This window comes from Cetorhinus maximus, chromosome 4 (genome assembly GCF_964194155.1).
Source record: "Cetorhinus maximus chromosome 4, sCetMax3.hap1.1, whole genome shotgun sequence".
Taxonomy (NCBI): Eukaryota; Metazoa; Chordata; class Chondrichthyes; order Lamniformes; family Cetorhinidae; genus Cetorhinus; species Cetorhinus maximus.
In genome coordinates, this window is record NC_135882.1 from 100,445,609 (window position 1) to 100,472,261 (window position 26,653).

The following is a 26,653-nucleotide window of genomic DNA, read 5'->3' on the forward strand; positions in this document are numbered from 1 at the left end:
TATAAATATATTGTATTTGACATTCAACTGGTGATAAGGCTTTCTTTGTAAACTATTTAATCTAATGAAAATTGTATTAGGTGCTGACTTGACATGTTTTTAGGGGATTTTAGAGATAAAAGGCTTTTTGTTAGAGGGCATTTCAGTTGGAGAAAATAGATGTGTCTCAAATCTTTTTATAGTATAAATGTGTGCTGTGACATAAAAAGGGTTGGGAACCACTGCTCTCGAGGACCACCGCTCACTTTACTTACTCTGTTCCTTTTTAAATACCTGTAGAAATTCTTATTGTGTTTTTATATTTCTAGCTAGCCTTCCCTTGTACTCAAATATCTCCCTTCTTATTAATCTTTTGGTCATTCTTTGTTGTTCTTTATATTCTGTCCAATCTTCTGACCTGACACATCTTTGCAGAATTATGCACTTTTTCTTTCTATTGGCTCTAGAACATCCTGCTCTAAAAAACCGTCCTGAAAACACTCTATGAACTCATCTTCCAGGCTACTTTTGCCAATCTGATTCATAATGACTGAATAATGTACGACAAGACTGTCACCTCCTGATCCCTAAAAACCTCTCCACCGTCTACAAGGCTTGATAAGTGTGTGATGGAATATTCACCACTTACTTGATCACTATTCCTGCTGCTGAACTCAATGCCCAACCCCTCCAAAATTCCAGGAAAGTTTGTTCCAGCATTACCTTGATTGTAAGTGTAATTTGAATGCCTTACACCATCAGGTCCAATCCAGGTTTCTCCTAGTGGACAGTTGTAGGAGTTAAAATGTTCTGTCTTACTCAGTCGGTGAGTAACTTCTGTGGAGATGTTGTAGTAAGATGATCTAGTTAACCATTCAGAGAAAAATGTCAGTTAGGTTTCTCACAATAAATATAATAATAATTAAACAAGGGAGAGGCAGAAAAAAAATTAGTACTTGACAACTTGTTAAAAATGAAATTTATCATAAAGATTAGGGGACTCAGAAATATGTGTAAGTTCCTTTCATGTGTGCTTTGAATTCCAGAATCAGCATCAGAATGACAACAATTCTGTTCCAATAATAAGTTATAACATTTTAAAATAAATGTATATTTTGGGCATTTTAATGAGAACAATTAAGTGCAATTTACACTGTATGTTCCCTATTCATTTATATCAACCATCTCTGTCCAGGGGAATTTATCTGCCACTTTGAATGGCCCACAAATGTGGCCTCAAATGAGAAAAAAGGCAAGGTATCACTTCCAAAATGCTACTTTGAATAATTCAACACTAGTCACAGAGCTAGTTTTAAGTTTCAAGCACCATGCGAAAAATGAACAATAAATATAGATTGTGAAAGACTGTCGTAGAACATTGGCTGCCAAAAGGAGAACTAAAACTCAAGCAGGGAGAAGCAGTAAGGCCACAGTGTTAAAATCTATTTGCAGGCTTAGCTCTAATGACCCCTGCTTATCAAGATACAAGGGAACCATTCAAACAGTAGATGTAATGCAAACTAAAGAGACTGATCTCTGCTGGAAATTTGAGGATATGAGAGAAACTAAGGAAAGACCTGGGCTTATCTGTCTGAAAAAGAGAGGTTATCTTATCAAGCTATATAATGGTCTGGAAAAGGTTAATGTAGAATATTATTTTTAGGTGTGGAAGTGGAACAAACCAGTAGAAGATTACCTTAGGCCTGATATCGTGATGTTCTTCTTCATACAGTGATAATGATATGTTAGAATAGTGATTATAGCACTGGACAAACAACCCAAGAGATCAGGAACTCAGATTCCACACATGGGAAGTTATGAAATTAACTTCCATTAAAAAAATCTGGTGATTTGTGGGCAGGAAGCAAATAAAATGATCATGACAGGTGCTAGGTAGTTGTAAAAACCTAACTGGTTCACTAATATCAACTGATCTTCTGCTCTGGTCCCACACTGCTGGTTCAGTTTTTATGCCTTGAGCCAAATTAGGAATGGGCATATCCAAAGATCAAATCGGAAAACAGTGAATGACCAACACCTGGAATGGACTTTTGGGAAGAATGGAATCTCCTTGAATCATTTATGAAACAATTTGATTCAGGAATAGGTGGACTGCAGGTTTACTCTGGACGGATTTTGTTTAATTTTTTCACAGATGTTGGCATCACTGGCTAGGCCAGCATTTATTGCCCATCCCTAGTTGCCCTTGAGAAGGTTGTGTTGAGCTGCAGCCCATGTGGTGTAGGTACACCCACAGTGCTGTTAGGAAGGAGCTCCAGGGTTTTGACCCAGCAACAGTGAAGGAATGGCGACATATTTCCAAGTCAGGATGGTGAATGGCTTGAAGAGGAACCTGTAGGTGGTGATGTTTCCATGCATCTGCTGCTCTTGTCCTTCTAGGCAGTAGAGATCGTGGGTTTGGAAGGTGCTATCATAGGAGCCTTGATAAGTTGCTGCAGTGCAACTGGTATATGGTACACACTGCTGCCACTGTGTGTCACTGGTAGACAGAGTGAATGGTTAAGTTGGTAGATGGGGTGCCAATCAAGCGGGCTGCTTTGTCCTGGGTTTTGTTGAGCTTCTTGAGTGTTCTTGGAGCTGCATTCATCCAGTGGAAAGTATTCCATCACACTTCTGACTTGTGCCTTGTAAATGGCGGACAGGCTTTGGGGAGTCAGGAGGTGAGTTACTCACCGCAGAATTCCCAGTCTCTGACCTGCTCTTGTAGCCACAGTATTCTAATGGCTAGTCCAGTTCAGTTTCTGGTCAATGGTGCCCCCCAGAATGTTGATAGTGGGAGATTCAGCGATCGTAATGCCATTGGATGTCAAGGAGAGATGGTTGGATTCTCTCTTGTTGCCTGGCACTTGTATGGCATGAATGTTACTTGTCACTTATCAGCCCAAGCATGAATGTTCTCCAGGTCTTGCTGCATATGGACACAGACTGCTTCAATATCTGAGGAGTCACAAATGGTGCTGAACATTGCGCAATCATCCATAATCATCCCTACATCTGACCGTATGATGGAGGGAAGGTTATTGATGAAGCAGCTGAAGATGGTTGGGCCCAGGACTCTACCCTGAGGAACTCCTGCAGTGATGTCCTAGGACTGAATAAACTACGATGGGAAGAATGTAATAGTCTCAGAGTCATTAAGGAACAGAAGGAGGGTATTTGGTCCATCAAGTCCATACTAGCTCTCTGTAGAGCAACCCAGTCCTATTCCATTGCTCTATCCCCATAGCCTTGCAAGTTCTTTTCCTTCAGGTGCCCATCCAATTTCCATTTGAAATTACTCATCCTTTTCACTTCTACCACCCTTGAAGGCGGTGAGTTTGAGGCCATTACCACTCGCTGCGTTCAAAAGTTCTTGCTCATAAACTCCCTGTATCTCTTGCTTAAAACCTTAAATCTGTGTCCTCTAGTCCTTATATAATCGGCTAATGGGAACAGCTTTTCTTTGTCTACTGTGTACCTGTCATAATCTTGTACACTTCTGTCAAATCTCCCCTCGATCTCCTTCGCTCTGAGGAGAACAACCCCAGATTCTCCAATCTAGCTTTGTTGTTAAATTCCCTCATCCCTGGAACAATTCCAATAAATCACCTCTGCATTCTCTGAAGGAAGTGTGGTGACCACAACTGGATGTAATACTCTAGTTGTGGACTAACCAAAGCTTTATAAAGGTTCAGCATATTATCCCTGCTTTTGTGCTCAATACCTCTATTTACAAAGCTCAGCCAGTCTCTCAATATGTTCTGCTACCTTCAAACATCCATGAAACTGAACCCCCAGGTCGCTCTGTCCCTGTGCGCACTTTAGAACTGTGCCATTGAGTCTATATTGCCTCTTGCTGTCTCTTCTGCCAAAATCACTTCACACTTGTCTATATTTTATTCCATCTGCCACATGTCTGCCCATTCTGCTAGCCTATCTATGTCCTGTTACAGTCAATTGGTATCATCCTCACTGTTCACCACAACTTCAAGTTTGGTATCATTGGCAAATTTTGAAATTTTAATTTTTACAGCTATCCCTTGTTTAGCACCCCTAAAGTGTTCCTAAAAAACAGCATGCTAAACAAAAACAAAATAAACGAAAATTACTTTCCCATAAGAAAACATATTGGATTAAATTCCTGATAATTTTAATATTAAAAACGTATTGCCTGCCTTGAACCTAACTGGTTCAAAAATCCTCTTAATAACTCTTATTAACTTACTAACTCTTTATACTTATCTCCAGCTTGCCACTTCCTGTTCACTGCTTCCCAGTTCCCTTCCCCCAATCCCTCCCACTCACCACCCTATCCCAACCCTCCCGTTCCCTCCTCAACTCTGACACTTGCTACTTCCCCAAATGTCCCGCTTCCTCCCCTCCCCGACCCTCCTGCTCACTGCCCCTAGCCTGACCCTCCTGCTCCCCTTCGCCAGACCGTCTGGCTCACCCCTTGGCCAGGCCCTCCCGCTCGCTGACCCTCCCAATCCCTTTCCGAGCCTTCCTTGCTCCTCCTGCTCAAAGTGAGAGCTTGGAACAGGGACGGGGAGCAGGGCAGTGAGGGGCAAGTGACAAGGGTTTGGGAAAGGGGAGCGGTGAGTGGTGCCGAACAGAAGGGTCATCATAAGGGCAGCATGTGGGTAGTGGGAGGGTCAGGAGAGGGAGCATGAGGATTGGGGAAGGGGCATGCAGGAGGGTTGGGGGATGGAGCAGGAAGCAAGAGGGTTGGGGAGGGGAGCAGCGAGCGAGAAGTTTAGGGGAAGCAACAAGCAGGAAGATCAGGGGAGGGGCGAGGCAAGAGGGAGGGTCGGGACAGGGAAGTGGCAAAATGGATTGTCGGTGGAAAGAAGCAACAAGCAGCAGTTTCTTTTTAAAAGACTCAGCATATGTAATAACCATGCAAAAACAAAATCGGAGGCAGCCCAATTCAGAGAGCGTCCCTAATCTACAAACTATGCTAAAATAAAAATGCACTATTAGAATCTGCTTTAGACAGGGGATACCTGTATTTTAATATCCAAGTCATTTAGATATATCAGAAAAAAGCAATGGTTCTAGCACTGACCATTTGGAACACCACTGTCTACCATTCTCCAGTCTGAAAAACAACCATTTATTACAATTTGCTCTTTTCTGTCCTTAAGCCAATTTTTTTTTATCCAAACTGACACTAACTCTCCTATACCATGACCCTCAATTGTGTTAGCTAGCTTTTTATATGATACTTTCTCAAACACTTTCTTAAAATTCATACAGGCAACATCCATTGCATGTCATTCCACATCTGTAAATATTTTGTGAGTCATATAGAAATTTTAAGTAATTTCAAGCCATAAGTTATTTAAATATATTACCAGACAGTTAAGTGCACGAGTTCCAAGGCCTGCATTTCTGAGTTGGATAGGTAATTCTTGTACTTCTATCTCAATAAAGAATGCAAATATGAAAATGGCCAACAGCAAGGGTTTAGCCAACCACTTGGATATTCACAAATGTATCATTTGCAGCATAAACCAAACAAAATTTCAGTATTGTGTATTCAAGATTCACTTTCTAATTAAGAATGCTTTGATTAAATTCATTTATATTTCTGTGAACGTTCTGGATATTTATACTAGTAATTTTTGGCATGCTCCTCTTTTGCTTAATATTTGCAACATACCCCTCCAAGCAGTATCGTTATTGCTATGGCCGCCTTCTCTTCAAGGTTATAAAAATTGAGAAACTAGCATGAGTTCATTATGAACAATTTTATTTTCAAACTGGCACGAAGGTATTGAAATCCAATTAATAGTAAAAGTCCCTTAAAGTACAAATAGAGTCCAAGCTAATCCATCTAATTTTCTAGCTCAGTAGTACTCTGCATAGCTCCCTGTACTCACTTCCAACTCTTTGCAAACATAACAGCACAGCAAATTATCTTAAAGCTTTGAATAAGCTAGGCTTGAACTCAACTCCCATGTGACATATATATGTTTAATTTCCTCTGGTCACAGATTTCATAAATTTGCCTCCACATATTGGCCCACAGGAAACCATTCAAGTTGCTGAGATCATATTGCAATGTGAAAATATTGACCAAGCATTCTGGAGCCATTAATTTCATAATTCTTCTCACTTGAGCTACAACTTGAACTTAAATAATTTCTTTAACATAGCAAGAGAAAGGGGACTAGACACTGAGAAGGAGTAAGGAGAAGACTGATTGAACAAGTACACTTTGAGGAGATTTTTGAAGCTAGGTAAAGTGTTGCATTCACAAGGATCATTCTTATCTATCCAATCATTGCCAGAGAATGATCTATAATGGCATTTATTCCTGCACCTTTATCTCTGATGTCCCCGAAGGATCCATCCTTTGCCCCTTCCTATTTCTTGTTTGCATGCTGCCATTTGGCGCCATCATCCAAAAACACAGCTCCAATTGCCACATGTATGCTGACGACACCCAGGTCCACCTCACCACCACCTGTCTCAACCCCTTCACCAGATTATCAGGCTGCTAGTAAATATCTAGTACTGGATGAGCAGAAATTTCCTCCAATTAAATATTGGGAAGACCAAAGTCATTGTCTTTGGTTCTCACCACAAACTTGGTTCCCTAGCTATCAACTCCACCCTTCTCCTTAGCAATTATCTCAGGCTGAACCAGGCTGTTTGCAAGCTTGGAATCATATCTGATCCCATATCTGCTCCATCACTAAGACTGTCTATTTCCACCTCCATAACATCACCAGAGTCTACCCCTGCCTCATCCATCTGCAGCTGAAACCCTCATCCATGCCTTTGTTATCTGTGGACTTGAGTGGTCCAACACATCCCTGGTCAACCTCCTTCATTCTACTTTCTGTAAACTTGAGTTCATCTAAACTGCATGTCCTTACTCACATCCCTTCACCCACTACCTCACTGCTCATTGAAATATACTGGTTCCTGGCTCTTGTTCTTGTTTCCAATTCCTTCCATGGCCTCTACTCTGCCTATTTCTGTCATCTCCTCTAGCTATACAGCCTCCAAGATATCTGCATTCCTCTAAAATGAGAGGAAGGTAGCAAGAAATATAAAAACTGATAGTAACAGGAAAAAAGGATAAGAGTAACTAAAATGAGTGTTGGTCACTTACAGGGCAAGACCAGTGAATTAATAATGGGAAACAAGGAAATGGCAGAAGCGTTGAACAGATATTTTGAGTCCACCTTCACTGTAGAAGGTACAGAATACTCAAAGGATACTTAAAAATCAAGAGATAAAAGGCAGGGAGGAACTTAAAACAATCACAATCACTAGGGAAAAGGCACTGGGAAAACTATTAGAACTGAAGGCTGACAAGTCTCCTGGACCTGATGGCCTGTATCCTAGGAGACCGCATTGGGAGCAACGAATGCAGTAGACTAAGTTAGGGGAAATGCAAGTGAAATGCTGCTTCACTTGAAAGGAGTGTTTGGGCCCTTGGACGGTGAGGAGAGAGGAGGTGAAGGGGCAGGTGTTGCATCTTCTGCGTGGGCATGAGGAGGTGCCATAGGTGGGGGTTGAGGAGTAGGGGGTGATGGAGGAGTGGACCAGGGTGTCCCGGAGGGAACGATCCCTACGGAATGCCGCCAGGGGGCGGTGAAGGGAAGATGTGTTTGGTGGTGGCATCATGTTGGAGTTGGCGGAGGATGATCCTTTGAATGTGGAGGCTGGTGGGGTGATAAATGAGGACAAGGGGGACCCTATCATGTTTCTGGGAGGGAGGAGAAGGCGGATGCGCGGGAGATGGGCCGGACACGGTTGAGGGCCCTGTTAACGACCGTGGGTGGAAAACCTCGGTTAAGGAAGAAGGAGGACATGTCAGAGGAACTGTTTTTGAAAGTAGCGTCATCAGAACAGATGCGATGGAGGCGAAGGAACTCAGAGAATGGGATGGAGTCCTTACAGGAAGCGGGGTGTGAGGAGCTGTAGTCGAGGTAGCTGTGGGAGTCGGTAGGCTTGTAATGGATATTGGTGGACAGTCTATCATCAGAAATTGAGACAGAGAGGTCAAGGAAGGGAAGAGAAGTGTCAGAGATGGACCATGTGAAAATGATGGAGGGGTGGAGATTGGAAGCAAAATTAATAAATTTTTCCAGGTCCCGACGAGAGCATGAAGCAGCACCGAAGTAATCATCGATGTACCGGAGAAAGAGTTGTGGGAGGGGGCCGGAGTAGGACTGGAACAAGGAATGTTCCACATACCCCATAAAGAGACAGGCATAGCTGGGGCCCATGCGGGTACCCATAGCCACACCTTTTATTTGGAGGAAGTGAGAGGAGTTAAAGGAGAAATTGTTCAGTGTGAGAACAAGTTCAGCCAGACGGAGGAGAGTAGTGGTGGATGGGGATTGTTGGGGCCTCTGTTCAAGGAAGAAGCTAAGGGCCCTAAGACCATCCTGGTGGGGGATGGAGGTGTAGAGGGATTGGACATCCATGGTGAAGAGGAAGCGGTTGGGGCCAGGGAACTGGAAATTGTTGATGTGACGTAAGGTGTCAGAGGAATCACGGATGTAGGTGGGAAGGGACTGGACAAGGGGAGAGAGAAGGGAGTCAAGATAACGAGAAATGAGTTCCCTGGGGCAGGAACAGGCTGACACGATCGGTCTGCCAGGACAGTTCTGTTTGTGGATTTTGGGTAGAAGGTAGAAGCGGGCCGTCCGAGGTTGGGCGACTATCAGGTTGGAAGCTGTGGGAGGAAGATCTCCAGAGGAGATGAGGTCAGTGACAGTCCTGGAAACAATGGCTTGATGTTCCATGGTGGGGTCATGGTCCAGGGAGAGGTAGAGGAAGTGTCTGCGAGTTGACGCTCAGCCTCCGCGAGGTAGAGGTCAGTGCGCCAGACAACAACAGCACCACCCTTGTCAGCGGGTTTGATGACAATGTCGGGGTTGGACCTGAGAGAACGGAGTGCAGTAAATTCAGAGAGAGACAGATTAGAATGGGTGAGAGGAGCAGAGAAATTGAGACGGCTAATGTCACGCCGACAGTTCTCAATGAAAAGATCAAGAGAAAGTAAGAATCCAGAGGGAGGGGTCCAGGTGGAGGGAGAATATTGGAGGTGGGTAAAAGGATCCGTTGAACGGGGAGAGAACTCCTGCCCAAAGAAGTGAGCACGGAGACGAAGACGGCGGAAGAAGAGTTCAGCATCGTGCCGAGCCTGAAATTCATTGAGATGAGGGCGTAAGGGTATGAAACTAAGTCCTTTGCTGAGCACTGAACGTTCAGCATCGGAGAGGGGAAGGTCAGGGGGTACAGTGAATACACGGCCGGGGCTGGAATTGGAAGACGGGATGGGGACAGAGGGACAGGCAGGGGTGGAGGCTTCCCGCAGGACATCATGCTGGGCGGGCCTTAATTGGCCCGCCTACGTAAAATGGCAATGGGGCCTTCTTCTCCGGCGGGGATCGGCTCCCCGCCCGCCAGAGATTGGATGGGGCCGGCCCGGCAGGCAGAAAATTCTGCCCACACACTCAAGCCCATCACACATTCACTGGCATCTCACTCACTGCCAGCTCAAGGGACATCACCACCTATTCTCACACACACCCTCACATGTCCATCTGACCTCATCTCCTCTGGAGACTGCCTCCTCAGCCCTCACCATCTTGAGGCCACGTGCACAGATCAATACGCACCTCCACACACACCCTGGATTACCTTCTTTCCCCAGTATAGCTCCCGTCCTGCAACCTCTTCCCATGCCTGAGGCCACTTCTCCCCATTCCCCAAGCAAGACCTTGCCCTGCAGCCATTGAAAAGCCACCCCCACCTTACGGCTGGTCTGGTAGACAAAACCTGCCCGTGAGCCCCCCGTGAAAGTGATGTGGTGCTGTCTGTGAAGCCTGATGCTGATGTCTGCGAGTGCTGACTGAAGCAAGAAAGGCAAACAAACCTTGAAGTCCCAAGTGAAGTGCAGCTCACCAGATGCACGTCACTTATGTGCTGTTGTGAAACATATCAAGGTGTTTTCCCGCCGATGTGGGCCGATGAACCGGGGGAGGGATAAGTCCGGTGGGCTAGGTTTATAATGATATGCTGATGTATTACAATGAGGTTTCCGACATCCGATGGCGGGAAACACAGCCACCCTCGGCGAGCGGAGCAGATGATCACAAACTGGTTTCACAACGTTATAAAACCGATTTTGGACTTTCTGCTATATTATCCGCTCACCACACCGAACACACCTGACGCCGGCATGCACAGAAAATTCCGGCCAAAGATAGGTAAGAAAGTAAGTTGTCAAGGACATCACTGCAGGCCCAACTGTCTTCAGTTGCTTCATCAATGACCTTCCTTCCATCATAAGGTCAGAAATGGGGATGTTCGCTGATGATTCCACGATGTTCAGCACCATTCGCAACTCCTCAGATAGTGAAATAGTCCATATCCAAATGCAGCAAGACCTGGACAATATCCAGGCTTGGGCTGACATGTGGCAAGTAACATTCATGCCACACTAGTGCCAGGCAATGACCATCTCCAGCAAGAGAGAAACTAACCTTCGCCCCTTGACATTCAATGGCATTACCATCACTGAATCCCCCACTATCAACATCCTGGGGGTTACCATTGACCAGAAGCTGAACTGGACTGGCCATATAAATACTGTGGCTGCAAGAGCAGGTGAGAGGCTAGGAATCTTGCGACAAGTAACTCACTTCCTGACTCCCCAAAGCCTGTGTACCATCTATAAGGCACAAGTCAGGAGTGTGATGGAATATGCTCCACTTGCCTGGATGAGTGCAGCTCCATGAACACTCAAGAAGCTCGACACCATCCAGAACAAAGCAGCCCACTTGATTGGCAACCCATCCTTAAACAGTCACTTCTTTCACCACTGACAGTGGCAGCAGTGTGCAACATCTACAAGATGCACTGCAAGAACTCACCAAGGTTCCTTAGATAGCACCTTTCAAACCTACGACCGCTACCATCTAGAAGGACAAGAGCACCAGACACATGGGAACACCACCACCTGGAGGTTTCCCTCCAAGCCACACACCATCCTGAGTTGGAAATATATCCACTGTCGCTGGGTCAAAATCCTGGAACTCCCCCCTAACAGCACTGAGTGTGTACCTACACCACATGGACTGCAGCGATCAAAGAAGGCATCTCACCACCACCACCTACTCAAGGGCAATTAGGGATGGGCAATAAATATTGGCCCGGCCAGCAACACCCACATCCTATGAATGAATAAAAACAAAGTGGACATAAGTCTACAAAAGGATTTAGATAGGAAATAAGTGGGCAAAAAATTGGCAGTTGCAGAACAATGTTGGAAAATGTGTGAATTTGTCCACTTTGGCAGGAAAAATAGAAAAGCAGTATATTATTTGAATACTGAGAGCCTCAGATGGATTTGGGTGTTCTGGGATATGAATAACATAAGTTAGCTTTCAGTTATAGCGAATAATTCAGAAGGCACATGGCATGTTGGCATTTATTGCAAAGGGAATGGAATACAAAAGTAGGGAAGTGTTGCTACAGCTGTACAGGGTCTTGGTGAGACCACATCCGAGGTACTGTGTGCAGTTTCTGTCTCCTCACTTAAGAAAGGATGTCATTGCATTTGAAGCAGTACAGAGAAGGTTCACTCGACTGATTCCTGGGATGAAGGAGTTAGCTCATAAGGAAAGGTTGAGCAGGCTGGGCCTATACCCATTGGAGTTTAGAAGAATGCGAGGTGACCATATTGAAATATATAAGATCCTGAGGAGACTTGACAGGATGGATGCTGATAGGATAATAGGATAGGGGAGTCTAGAGCTAGTGGACACAGTTTAAAAATTAGGGGTCTCCTATTTAAAACTGAGATGAGGATTACTTTTTTTCTCTCAGAGGGTTGTTAGTCTATGGAATTCCCTTCCCCAGAAAACAGTGGAAGCTTGGCCATTGAATATATTCAAAGCTGAGTTAGATAGATTGTTGAAATACGAGGGAGTCAAGAGTTATGGGTGGCAGACAGGAAAGTGGAGTTGAGGCCACAATCAGATCACCCATAATCTTATTGAATGGAGCAGGCACCAGGGGGCAAATGCCCTACTCCTATTGCTAAATTAGTGTTGTCATTTTGTGGCTCTTGAGCAACTCCAATTTTAATCATTCTACCATTGGTTGCCATGCATTCAACTGCCTAGGCCTTCAACTATTCCCTCCCTAAGCCTCTCTGCTGTGCCACCTCTCCTTCCTCCTTTAAAGTGCTGCTTAAAACCTACCAATTTGACCAAACTTTTGTCATCTTTCCTAATATCTCCTCGTGGTCGTGTATCAAATTTTGCCTTAATAGCGCTGGTGTGAAGCACCTTGGGATATTTTAGAACATTAAAGGCACTATGAAAATTCAAGTTGCTGCTGTTGTCATTGGGAGAGATTCAGATTTCACTACTGTACGAAGAAGTGATTTCTGACATCAGCCTAGCTTTAATTTTAAGCTTATGACCCTTTGGTCTAGATTCCCCAACAGAGGAAATTGTTCCTCTTTATCTGTCTTATCCCCTCCTTCAATCATCTTAAACATCTTGATTAGTTCAGCCCCTAATCTTCAATATTCAAGGGAATATAGGACTAGTCCATGCAACCTTGTCTCTCATAATTTGACTCATTTTACTGCATAAAAATTCTGGTGAATCTGCACTGCACCCCGTCCAAGGCCAAAATTTCATTCCTGAGATGCACTGCCCAGAATAGGAACAAAGGAACATAGGACTTAGGAGCAGCAGTTGGCCTTCGAGTCGGCTCTGCCATTCAATAAGATAATGGCGGATCTGGTTGTGGTCTCAACTCCACTTTCCTTTGCCTTCATCCCTTCATCCCAAGAATGAGTCAAGTGAAACTTCTCTGTACTGTTTCTTATATCTTTCTTCAAGTAAGGAGACCAAAACTGTACACAGTATTCCAGATGTGGTCTTACCAATGCCCTGCACAGCTGCAATGAAACTTCTTTACTTTTATATTCCATTCCCTTTGCAACAAACACTAACATTCAATTTGGCTTCCTACTCACCTGCGTACTAACCTTTTGTGATTCATGTACCAGGGCACCCACAGCCCTCTGTGCCACCGAGTTCTGCAATCTCTCTTTAAATAGTATGCTTTTCTAATTTTCCTGCCAAAGTGGACAAGTTCACATTTTCCACATTATACTCCATCTACCAAATTTTTGCCCACTTACCTACCTGTCTATATCCCTTTGTAAACTCTCTCTCTCCTAGACAACTTACTTTCCAATCTATCTTGGTGTCATCAGCAAATTAAGCTACCATTCATTTGGTCCCTTCATCCAAGTCATTTAAATAGAATGTACTGATTCCTGTGGCACTCCTCTAGTTACAGCTTTCCAACTCAAAAAAGACCCGTTTTCCCTACTCTCTGCTTCCTGTTACAAACATACAAACATACAAAATAGGAGTAGAAGTAGGCCATTCAACCCCTTGAGCCTGCTCCATCACTCAATAAGATCATGGCTGATATGTTTGTGTTTTGAATTCCACGTTCCCACCTACCTTTGATTCCCTTTCCTAACAAGAATTTATCTACCTCTGCCTTAAAAAAATTCCAATGACCCCGCCTCCACTAGAGGCAAAGAGTTCCAAAGTCGCACAACCCTCTGAGAGAAAAAATTTCTTCTCATCTCTGTTCTAAATGGGCAACCCCTAATTTTAAAACAGTGCCCCCTAGTTCTGCACTCACCCACAAGAGGAAACATCCTTTCCATTCCACCTTGTCAATACCGTTCAGGATCTTATATACTTCAATCAAATCACCTTTCACTCTTCTAAACTCCAATGGAAACAAGTCAAGTCTGTCTAACATTTCCCCATAAGACAACTTGCTCATTCCAGGCATCAATCTAATGAACCTCCTCTGAACCGCCTCCAACGCATTTACATCCTTTCTTAAATAAGGAGGCCAAAATTGCTTCAAGGTGCAGTCTCACCATTGGCCTGTATAACTTTGAGCATAACATCCTTACCTAATGTTCAATTCCTCTCGACATAAAGTATTGCATTCCATTAGCCTTCTTAATTACTTGGGCCAGAATATTGCCGTTGGCATGTGGGGGCATGCCCGACACGCCGACGTGCAATATAACACAAGATGACGTCAGGCATATGTCCTGACGTCATAGCGCGTCACTTAGATCTTTCATTCGGCGAGCACACGCCAGAGGCGGCTGTGCACCCGCCGAACTGTCAACAGCCTATTAAGGCCATTAAAAAAGTAATCAAGCTCATTAACAACACTGCCCGTCAAACTTTAAGGTTGGCAGGCAGGCGAAGAGCCCAAGCGGCCTTCACGTTTTCATGCCTGTGGATGAGGTTACCTGAAGGTTTTGTTAAATAAATAAAAAAATTTCCTGAAATACAAAAACATTTCATGTGATACAGTCAAATGAGGGGACATGCTTAAATAACTTTTTAAATGCTTTAGTTAATTATTTTAATATCGACTTAATCTCCCTGAGGCAGCTCCGAGCCTCAGGGAGATTGCTGCGCTCTTTCGCGCACATGCGCAAAAGAGCGCAGGCCCCAACTCTCCCTCCTCCCCCCACCCGCACAGATAGCACTGAGCGCTACCAGCCATGCATCACGCTGGGCGGGCCTTTATTGGCCCACACACGTAAAATGGCGGCACGCAGGCAATCGCAGGTGGCAATCAGCTCCGCACCCGCCCCCACCCACTCCCGCCCTACCTGCCCGACATAGGTAAGTTTCAGGCCTTGCTGTACCTGCATACTAACTTTTTGTGACTCATGTACTATACCAACTAGATCCCTCTGCGCCTTGGAATTCTGCAGCCTTTTCCATTTAAGTAATACTCTGCTTTTTTATTCTTCCTACCAAAGTGAACAACTTCACATTTTACTACATTATGTTCCAACTGCCAGATTTTTGCCCACTCACTCACCTATCTATATTTGTCTGCAACCTCCTTATGACTTCTTCACAATGTACTTTCCTACCTATCTTTGTGTCATCTGTAAATTTAGCTACCATGCCTTCACTCCCCTCATCTAAGTCATTGGTATAAATTGTAAAAATTGAGGCCCTGGCACAGACACATCACATCCTGCCAATCAGAAAAAGACTCTTTTATGCATACTCCCTGTTTTCTACCAGCCCACCAATCTTCCATCCAAATATGTTGCCTACAATGTGAACTTTTATTTTCCGCAATAACCTTTGATGTGGCACCTTACCAAATGCCTTTGAAAATCCAAGTACAGCAGGTGTACAGGCTCCCCTTTATCCAAAGCACATGTTATTCCTTCAAAGAACTCCAATAAATTGGTTAAACATGATTTCCCTTTCACAAAATCATGCTGACTCTTCCCGATTGCCTTGAGTTTCTCTAAGTGCCTAGCTCTTAAATGATAGATTCTAACACGTCCCCCACAACAGACGTCAAGCTAACTGGCCTATAGTTTCCTGGCCTTCCTGAATAGAGGAGTTATATTTGTTACTTTCCAATCTGAAGGAACTTTTCCAGAATCTAGCGAATTTTGGAATTTTAATACCAACACATCTACTACTTCATTAGCATCCTCTCTTAAGACCCTAGGATGAAGTCCATCAGGACCCGGAGACTTGTCAGCCCACAGCTCCATCAGTTTGCTCCGTACCACTTCCCTAGTGATTGTAATTTCACCAAGTTCTCCCCTCCCTTCCACTTCCTGATTTACAGCTATTACTGGAATGGTTTTTGTATCCTGTATAATGAAGACAGAAGCAAAATATTTGTTTATTTCATCCACCATTTCCTTATTATCTACCATTAACTCCACACTCTCTAGTGTACCAACACTCACTTTACTTACTCTTTTCCTTTTTAAATGTAGAAACTCTTGCTATCCGTTTTTATATTTCTAGCTAGGTTACTCCAATACTCTAATTTCTTTCTCCTGATTAACTCTTTAATCATTCTCTGCCATTCTTTATATTCTGACCTGACACTCATCTTTAAGGAGTTGTATGCTTTTTCCTTAAGTTTGATGCTTTCCTTAACTTCTGTACTTAACCACGGATGGTGGGTCCTCCCCTTAGAGTTTTTCTTTAAAGTAGGGATATGCTTAATCTGAGTATTCTGAAATATCCCCTTTCATGTCTGCCACTGCTTCTCTATTGATCTGTCCCCTAGCCTAGTATCCCAGTTCACTTCAGCTAGCTCAGCTTTCATGTCCACATAGTTGCCCTTATTTAAGTTTAAAATACTAGTCTTAGACCCACTCTTCTCCCTTTCAAACTGGATGTGAAATTCAATCATACTGAGGTCACTGCTACCAAGGAGTGCCTTCACTCTGAGGTCATTAATTAATCCTGTCACATTACACAATACTAAGTCTAACATAACCTGCTCTCTGGTTGGTTCCACAACATGCTGCTCTAAGAAACTCTCTCAAAAGCATTCTATGAACTCCTCATCCAGGCTACTACTGCCAATCTGATTTTTCTAATTTATATGTGGATTAAAATCACCCATGATTATTGCTGTCCCTTTATCACAAGCACCCAATATTTCTTCTTGTATACTTGTCCTACATTGTGGTTACTGTTAGGGGTCCTGTAGACCAATCCCATTAGTGATTTCTTTCTCCTACTATTCCTCGTCTCCACCCAAACCGATTCTACATCCTGATCTCTTGAGCCAAGGTCATCTCTAACTGTTGCACTAATGCCATCCTTGATCAACAGTGCTACCCCTCCACCTTTACCTAGCTTCCTATTCTTCTTGAATGTCATTTACCTCTCAATGTTCAGGACCCAATCCTTGTCATCCTGCAGCCACATATCTGTAATTTCTATCAGATCACATTGGTTTATTTCAATGTGTGCCATCAGTTCATTTACTTTGTTATGAATGCTATGTGCATTCATATACAGAGCCTTTAGTTTTGTCTTTTTGTTATCTTTGTAACGTCTAGTCTTGACAATTGGTGTATTCTTAGGTTCTATCTCTCTGCCCCCTCCTGCTAATCTATGACTCTCATTTCCCATGTTACTATTATGGTCCACTACCTTGAATATACCCCTTAATTGCCACATCTACCCAAGCTTGATCCCCACCCTCGCGCGCCCCCCCCCCCCCCACCCCTCCCCACCCACCCCACCACCAACACACCCCCGTTGTTTAGTTTAAAGCCCTCTCTACTTCCCTAGTTATGCAATTCACAAGAACACATGTCCCAGCACGGTTCAGATATAGACTATCCCAACGGTACAGACCCACTTTCCCCTGTACTGGTGCCAGTGCCCCACGAACAGGAACCCACCTCTCCCACACCAGTCTTTGAGCCACGTATTTATCTCTCTAATCTTATTTTCCCTATGCCAATTTACATGTGGCTCAGATGATAATCCAGAGATTATTACCTTTGAGGTTCTGCTTCTTAATTTTGTACTTAGCTTCTCATACTGGCTATGCAGAATCTCCTTCTTTGTCCTGCCTATGTCATTGGTACCCACATAGACCACGATGATTGGATCCTCCCTCTCCCACTGCAAGTTCCTCTCCAGAAATGAGCAGATATCCCGAACCTTGACACCAGGCAGGCATCACAGCCTTCTGGACTCTCGCTCTTTGCTGCAGAGAATGGTGTCAATCCCTCTCACTATACTATCCCCTACTACCATTACATCTCTGTTTGCTTCCTGTACCATGGTGCCATGGCCAACCTGCTCATCCACCTTGCAGACCTCACTTTCATCCACACAGGTTTTGAGCACCTCAAACCTGTTTAACAATTGCAAAGTCTGAGGTTCCTCCGCTGCTGTCTGCTCGGTCCCTTTAGCTGCCTCACTCGCTCACTCAGGAGGTCATACCCTCCTGTCCCTCACTGCTGACCAAACCAGACAACCCTATTCTAAGAAACGTGACCGTCTCCTGGAACAAAGTGTCCAGGTATTTCTCCCCCTCCCTTATGTTGCACAGTGTCTGCAGTTTGGCTTCCAGATCAATAATCCTGATCTGGAATTCCTCTAGCTGCTTACACTTTCTGCAAATGTGTTTGTTATGGGTTGCCTTGGTGTCCAAAAGTTCCCACATTCCACAGCTGCAACATAACACCTGTCCTGCCACTGTTACTTATGTTATTTAGTTAACTTAATTTAATTACTCACTTAATTAACTTAGATTAATTCCTCTTTCCCCGTGCACCAAGTTCCCACATGAACCTAACTGTTACTCACTCTGTCTCCATCTAACTCTTATGCTTAGTCACCTGTCTCCTCATGCGTCTATTTTTGGTTTGTGTGGTTTGAAAACCTTCTAATGAGTCACCAGTTAGTTTAGTTTCTTGCTACAGTAATTAACACCACTTGAACCAACTGCTTTCAGGTGATTGACAGATAACTGCCACTCCAGGCAGCTCTCTTGTTTAAAAAGCTAACCTAGCTTACTTGAAGGTTAGTACTATGTCAGATCTTCACTCTTAATCTATAGTTAAAACCTGAAAGGGATTTATCAGAATTTATCACATGAATCTAATTCGCTACTCACTCAGGTGCCTGCCTCTCCGTACACCCCTTACTGTTAGCTAACAAATCCTTTATCCATGCTAACATGTTATCCCCCACATCATGTTCTCTTATTTTGTGCAGTTACCTTTGATGTGGCATTTTATCAAATACCTTATGGAAATCCAAGTACACCACATCTACAGGTTCCCCTTTATCCTCTTAGCTCGTTACTTCTTCGAAATGTTAATAAATTAGTTAAACTTGAATTCCCTTTCACAAAGCAATGTTGACTCTGCCTGATCATATTATGATTTTCTAAGTATCCTGCTATAACCTCCTTAATAATGGACTCTAGCAATCTCCCTATGACAGACATTAGGCTAACTGGCCTGTAATTTCCTGCATTCCGTCTCCCCATTTCTTAAATACTGGTGTTACATTAGCTATTTTCCAATCCATTGGAACCCTCCCAGAATCTAAGGAATTTTGGAAGATTATAGCCAATGCATCTGCTATCTCTGCAGCAACTTCTTTTAACACCCTAGGATGCAAGCCATCTGGTCCTTTAGGTCTAATAGTTTTCCAAGCACTTTTGCTCAGTGATGGTAATTGTTTCAAGTTCCTCCCTCCTGTTCATCTTTTGATTTTAAAGTATCTTCAGGAAGTTTCCTAAGTCTCCTACAGTGAAGATAGACACAAAATACCTATACAAAATAGAGTGCGGCGTTCCAGGTGGACTCTAGCCAGAGAGCTGTACAGCTGTAACATAACTTCCATCCTTTTGTACTCCAGCCCTTTTGGGGTAAATGCAAAGATTCCATTAGCCTTTTTTAATTTTTGTGTAATCTGTCCTGTGGTTGAGGCAATATGGTGGGGTGGGGGACAAGGGCTGCACTGCGGTTGAAGGTAGTGCACAAGCATGTGCAGGGTGCTGGTGGGGTGGGTGAGGGAAGTAGCCATGCATTAGGGAAACCTTGTATAAAGTGACAATTCCTCTGCAGCTGAAACAGTTCAGGCGCAGCCACATTGATATGATTGGAGTCGGGCCTCTAGCTGATCTGCCACTCAAGCAACACAAAGGCATCAAAGTGCCACCAAGTGCTCCAGAGCTTTTCACCCCACGGACACAGTCTGCAAACTAATGAGTATTTTAGTGGACTGCAGAACAGTTGGACGACTGGGCACATTGTACAATCTCCTTGCTAAAGTTCGCTATGGAGCAGTCACTGATGGAAGTGCTCACAGCCCCTTGTAATGTCATCATCCCGGTTTGGACAAGTCTCCTCCATGGTTCAAGCTATCAGTGCAACCTTGCAGTGTGGGTTAGGAGAATGCCTGTGCCTGAGCTGAGAGCACAGCATGCAGTCCAATGGGCAAAACTGCCACTAATCGGTCGGGTGGAATGGGACCGAGGTGGGTGGGGTTTCAGGCAGCCGTGCAGCACACTAACCTCTGGCCATTCAAGTGGTGGCCAGCACTCTCCAGGAAGCATTAAGGGGCCTTCAGACTTAACCAAGAAAGGTTTTTAGTACACCCATACTAACTCATATATCTCTCTCTTTCAATCTGCAAGAGGAGTACATCCGGATCGTGAAGCCTGGTGAACTAGCTGTATGCCTTGTGGCTTACAGAGAGCAAAGATAACTGAGAAGAGAGCAACTGAGGCACCTGGCTGCGCAGTCGGAGGAGCAGCAACCCTCAGGAAGAAGGAGCGGCTGAGGCTTCCACACACGCCGCCAAAGAGCCACAGCAAGCTGTCACTGGTCAGCACCTAGCTAGACCCAGGGTCTGTAGATGCTGCCTTTCATTCCTGCAGATGACCGAGAACCAGCGTTGCCTAAGACTGCACAAGTCTAGGGAACTGATCAGTCACACCTGCCACCTGCTGCAGGATTTGATGCCATGGGGACATGGAAGGCATCTACTGCCAGTGGCTGTGAAAGCGACCACGGTGCTCAATTTCCATACCAGTGGCTCCATTCAGGGCTCCACAGATGACCTCTGTGGGATATCAAAAGCCTCCAACTGCAAATGCATCCATGAGGTCACAGATGCCATTTTCGCGAGGGCACACAACTTTTGCATTTTGCCCATGACCAGGACAGACAGGATGCAAAAGCGATTGGATTTGCCCAAATCTCAGGTTTCCCACAGATGCAGGGTGCCATCGACTACGCTCACATGGCACTCAGATCTCCGTCATAACACGCAGTCAACTATGTCAACGGAAAGGGACTCCATTCACTGCATGTTCAGCTGGTGTGCAACCACCACAAACGCATACTGCATGTTTGTGCACAGTTTCCAGGGAGTATCCATGACTCCTACATTCTCAGTTGGTCACAGATCCCCAAAGTCTTCCAGGGTCCACAGAAGCTGCAGGGATGGCTTCTCGGGGACAAGGGCTACCCGCAGAGGACGCGGCTGTGCGGCGGCCTCAGACTGCAGCGGAGTGAAGGTATAATGAGGCTCATGCTGCATCTTTCAGCTTGGTGGAGCAGACCATCGGGATGCTGAAAATGCGGTCCTGGTGCCTGGACTGGTCTGTTGGAGCCCATGCAATACAGTCCGCAGAGGGTGTCACACGCTATCGTCGTCTGCTGCACCCTTTACAACCTGGTGCTCTAATGGGGTGACGAGCTGGCTGAGGAGGAGATGGAGGAGCTGAAGCTCTTCTCTGATGAGGAGGACGCCGACAAGGATGAGGGTGACGAGGTCCTCGAAGGCAATGCTGAGAGGGATAAGGCCCTCGCACTGGCCAGACGAGGCCTTCATAGCTGCTAGATTTGTGGAGGATGATGACAACATACAGTGAGGAGATACCTTAGATCCTCACATTGCATCTGGCTCCAGTCTGGCTTATGGCAGCGCGCATACCCTCTGTGATAATGCTCCTGTCGTGGAGACACAGTGGAGGCCCTAATAGCCACTAAATTGCAGGAGGATGATGACAACATGCAGTGAGGACACTCCATGGATCTTCACATAGCCTCTGAGAATGTCTGACTCCAGTCTGGCTGAGGGCAGCTCGCTTGCGCTCTGTGATCAGGGTCATATCATAGAGACGCAGCCATGAAACTTTAAAAGCATCTGATCCTTTGTCAGCCTTCAGCACCTGACCCCTTCAGGAACACAGCGTCACTGGTCAAAGATGCTGAAGAGATGGGGGCCAGCCCCACCTTAAAGGTGCTGAGAGCACACAGGGAGAATGACGGAACTCTGTGACACCTGCCCATAACATACTGGCAGCAATGACAAGCACTGTCGAGGTGCAGGCATCACTAATGTGTCCAGGGACTGTGAGGCCAGACCATTACTTTGGTCTGAAGGCTGCACACAGCACAAGGAAGAGGCCCTGGACTGAGAAACCTGCCCTTATTTTGCGCAGAAAGGTTACACATCTGAGTGACACATACACTGCTCATCAGAACAAGGAGCCATAGGCAGGGAGGCATTCTTGGGAGTTCATTGACAATAAGGAACAGTATGGACAAGTGACTAATACCCATGTCCAGGTTGTGCAACTACATCTTCTTGCCCCTGGTCAAGTTGGCCATTAACTGATCCAGGCAACGGGCAATCAAGGGGGTTGTCCAACCCGACTGTCTGCCCCTCTTCCACATCTACGTTTGTGGCCAGTGTCCCAGGAGATGGAGCACGTGGTGTCCGCTGGCACCATCGAGGCCTTCAGTACTCAGTGGGCACCATGGGGACTGGGGTGTTTTATTGACCCTCTTAATCACATTTTGGTTTATTATTTGTAAGTTTCCTATAAATTTTGTATTTTGTTTTTGCAGTTTCCCTTTAGGATACTGCCTTTTAATTTGTTCCTTGGCTTGTTAATTTAGTTTATTTGTTTTGACTCAAAAAAGTTACATCTTCTTAACTTTCCTAACCCCGCCGCTATGTCTTAGTGCACCTCGAATACCCACAGCCGAGGTGAAAGCAGCCTGCTGACGCTACGCCCCCCTGTCTGTGACACCCTTGGCAGGTGTCCTCTGGAGTATTGAGACTTGGAGGACCCTGGCCTGCTTTCGGGGTCCTGCTGTGTGGCAGTGGCACCCTCCTCAGCCTGTGGAGCTGGAGCTGCTGAGGTCACAGGAAGAGGAGATTCAGATGGGCGGACACTCCCAGAGTCACCTGGATGGATAGCCCCTGGGGGTATACCTGCTGATCCACCTCCCTATAGGTGCCCAAGGGCCCCTGGATGACTCCTTGAGGAGAAGGGGTAGCTGGAGTGAGATCATGCTGCCCCACATCACTCTCGTTAGAGGCCAACTATGTCATCAGCGATGGAGTTCAGCCTGCACAGCAGTGCAGGACCGATGCCCTGGACCAAGGTCTCCATGGCGGCCACCATCCTGCCGGTGTTGACCTCGGTGCATTAGCATGCTGGCTTTACACCTCAGCCTGAAGGCGGATGGACTTCTCCATCGTGCCTTGTAATCTGAGGAGTGCAGCGGACATCCCTTCCTAATGTTCCCGAGCTTGCCTTTGCAGCTGCAGTAACTGTGACATGACCAAGTCCAGAGGCTCATCATCTGACTCAGACTGAGCAAGTTTCAGGCCTCCAGCAGTCCTCCGAGTGTGGAAGCCTAGGAAGTCCCTGCCGCCGCCAGCTGTGAATCAGACAGTGCGATATGCTCACCAGATTATGATACCAAGGCTACTATAAAGCTAAGTCCCACCAAAGTGTGTCTCTGCGCTGGTGGAGAGTGTGGGTGAGCGCTGTGATGAGACTTCAAGGAGAGTGCCTCCAGTTTCCTCTTCAAAGGTATCTTTGGGACTTGATTGCAGGCCCCGGGTCATGGACTCCATAGGCTGTTACCCAGATGGGCCTGCGGAAGCAAGGAAAGATAATTAGTGCATGTCAATGGGCTGTGAAACAGGACATGTCAGTCACAATATGGCTGTCTGATGGATGTTACACTGCTGGATCCTCACTTGGTAGAGCACCACCGACCTCACCGTCAGCACAGGAACGGTCCAGATCATCGCTGACCAGCTGGATGGCTCTGTTTCAAAGTCCATGAGGACCTTCATTTCAGGCATTCGTCCACCGGTCTGTGACCTCTCCCTCTTGTTGTGTGCCAGCTTGTCCTGCATGAATAGAGGTAGACAGAGTGTAAGCAGGATGTCTGCCAGGCCAGATGATAAGTATGCCAGGCTTGTGTGGGTGTTGATTGGTCCCATGGATGGGTTGGGGACAATGAAGGTGTGTGTGAGAGAGTGAATGGTGATGTCCCTTGAACCGGCAGTGAGTGAGAGCCCTGTGGATGTATGATGGGTTTGTGAGTGTGTGAGTTGAGAGTGATAAAAAGAGTGACTTACATTGGTGGAATGGAGGAGATAATTCATCCTCTTGCGGCACTGGGTGGTTGTCCTCTTTTGAAGGGCATTGATGCTGACCACCACTGCCATCGCCTACCCAAGCCGGATTAGTGATCTCGCTGGGGGGGTAGAGGACATGACGGCAAGCCTCCACTGCATCCAAAAGGCACTCAAGGGACGTGTCATTGAACCTGGGGGCTGCAGTCTTTTTGCCTTTCGTGGACATCTTCCCTGCAGCAGTCGCGAGTTGGAAGCACTGAGATGTGTGCACACGGCTGGACTTTAAATATTGCACCCGGGATGACGAAGCAACGAGGTGATGGCATGGTGGACGAATGAGAGCCCGTCTGCCATGGAAAAGAGTGTGTTTCCCAGGAATGCATAATTAATGCAGCGGGTTTGGGACAATAAGGCGTGAAAAGCCGCCATTGCGGACGGCAGGTAAAACGTCATTTTACCCACCCGCTACCGCACTTCGCGCAAATCTGGAACGATTCCACCCTTAGGGCAGAATCTTCTGGCTGGCGTGTGGGTGGCGGAATCCGCACGCCAGCGCTTAAAATGTTGCACGCTGATGTCGCGCGAGCGTCCCGACATCAGCACGCAGCATCATGATATTTCGGTCGGCGAGCGCACTATGCAGCCATTAATTAAAGGCCTTGTTAAGGCCATTAACTCTCCAATCGACCAGGATTTTGAAGGGTCCATGCAAACTTCGGGTCGGCGCCTGAGCCCAACGGGCAGGCGGGTAAGTGATTTTTTTTACAAACCTCATCCAGTGGCGGGATGAGGTTTGATATCGGGTTTAAAAATTTTTCATAAAGTGTTTGTGTTCTTCGCTAACATGTCCCACCTTGTGTGACATTTTCACATGAGGAGGACATGTTAATGATTTTTTAATTTTTCTATTTTTAGAGTTTCACAGAGTTTCAGCGATCTACCTGAGGCAGCACTTTAGCAGTTGGGGAATCCCCGCCCCCCCCACCCACACAGGAAGCACATAGCGCTTCCTGTCGGGTGACACGCTGGGCGGGCCTTAATCGGCTGCCCGCCCATCGCCGAGTCGGTCGGGCCCACCCGCCCATCAAGGGCAAAATTCTGCCCTTAGTGTTTTCTGGTAATTAGACAAAATGATTTCAATCTTGCCAATGGAAGATGGATGAAGGATATTGTACATTAAAGTGCACTACCTGGGGCTCTCACTTGGTTCAGAGATAAAAGTACTAGCGCTGAACCATACAGTTCAGGTCACAGATTCAATTCCTGGTTGGTACTGAGTTAGTTAATAAGGATAACAGCAGGGACATTAAAATCATCTCATCTGCAGCAGTCTGGAAGAGAAAGAGGGACAATCAACCATGACTCCCAAGCCTAATCAACAAGGCCACTTATTTATAGGTTTCATGGAAAATTGAGCAGAATTCAGAATTTAATCTCTAATATATTATTAAGAATCCAGGAATTCCATGGAATTAAAAATTGAATTTGATTTATTCAGTCACTGTATATCACTTGTCCCGCAGATGACTATCCAGTGTTCCTTGAAGGAAGCGTGTGTGTGAACAATGAGCGATAACAGAATGACTTACGCAGGTGAATAGCCAGCCAGCACTCACTGCCAAATTTCACACATGAATAATGGCCACTTGGACATAGTAACAGTTCCTATAAAGAACCAAAAGTTTCTAAAGGGGAGTAGAGGGAAGATAGAAAATTGCAAAGAAAAAAAGCTTGTCCTTACCTGTTTTCTTGTTCACTGTTTGCATGGCTAGAGAGCGATGTGCACGGGAAGAAGGAGGGCACATAGACAGTAACCGTAATTGTGATTAACTGAAAAATAGAGTGTTCACAAAAGACCAAACTTTACAAATGATTTACCTTTTCTTCTAATTACAGGTATCTTTACCAGAAAGATATTAATGTAAAAGTTACATGAGAATAATAAAACTTCCATTGGTAAGAATTTTGAATATTTTGACACGAAAGCTTTAAAAGTATACTAAAAAGATGGTCACATAATGAAGACCTGCTGTGCAATTAAAATCCCCAAACTTCAAAGATCTAATCAGGACATTGTTTTTTTTACAATTTTTATGATTCTGACATACATATTTTTCAGTTTTAAGTTCTTTGTGTTTGTTAGTTCATCTATTTTACTGTGTCTCAATTGGCAGACGAGTTTTTCCAAATTGATACAGACTAGATCCCAGCCATGCAGCTTTCATTACAATATATGCTGGGCATAACATATTAAAACTTTTTTAAAAAATAGATGAGCTGTAACAAACAACTGAAGGGGGTGAGAAAAGCACAGCTACAAAATTATTAAGAGAATAAGAAAACGTGGAAAGAGAGGAAAATCCATTTCTTCCAATCCTCTGCATGGGTAACACCCACCCATTTAATCTGCTGAAGGAAAATTCAGCAAAATAATCCCTGATCCAAAAGATAACTAAATTAAACCGCAAGAAATTCTTCTATCTCCATAATTCAGTCCTAACAGTTTTCTTTCCATTGATGATGTGTCCTCCCCTGCCCCAGGCCAAGCAGCTCATGAGTCATATTATCCTGCAGAGTATTTGATTATTTCAGTCCATATTCATCTCTAGCCCACTGCTTTTCAAATTGTGGGATCCACTCCACTTGTGAAGTGTGAGGTCTGCCCAGGTAAGGCAGAGGGTCCAAACAAAGTGAATATGATAGTTGGAGATATAGGCCTGAATTTTCAGCTCAGCAGGCGGACGCAATCGGCGGGCCTGGGAGCGGTTGGGAAATGGACCGCCAACCGCGATCGACCCCCAACCGCAATTTCATGCTGGCTGGCCAGTTGATGGCCAGCCTGCATGAAGCACGCGCTGAAAAGCTCA

General features: G+C 45.3%; 1 protein-coding gene across 1 annotated transcript in view; it reads right to left on the reverse strand.

Annotated features, from left to right (window-relative positions):
• LOC144679341 (chloride channel protein C-like) overlaps positions 1–26,653 on the reverse strand; it is a 167,517-nt gene that overhangs the window by 106,044 nt on the left and 34,820 nt on the right. Inside the window, exons 8-9 of the mRNA XM_078539718.1 lie at positions 25,528–25,616; positions 703–842 (exon numbers count right to left, since the gene is read on the reverse strand). Coding sequence (XP_078395844.1) covers positions 703–842; positions 25,528–25,616 — 229 coding nt within the window. The remainder of the gene's footprint in view (positions 1–702; positions 843–25,527; positions 25,617–26,653) is intronic.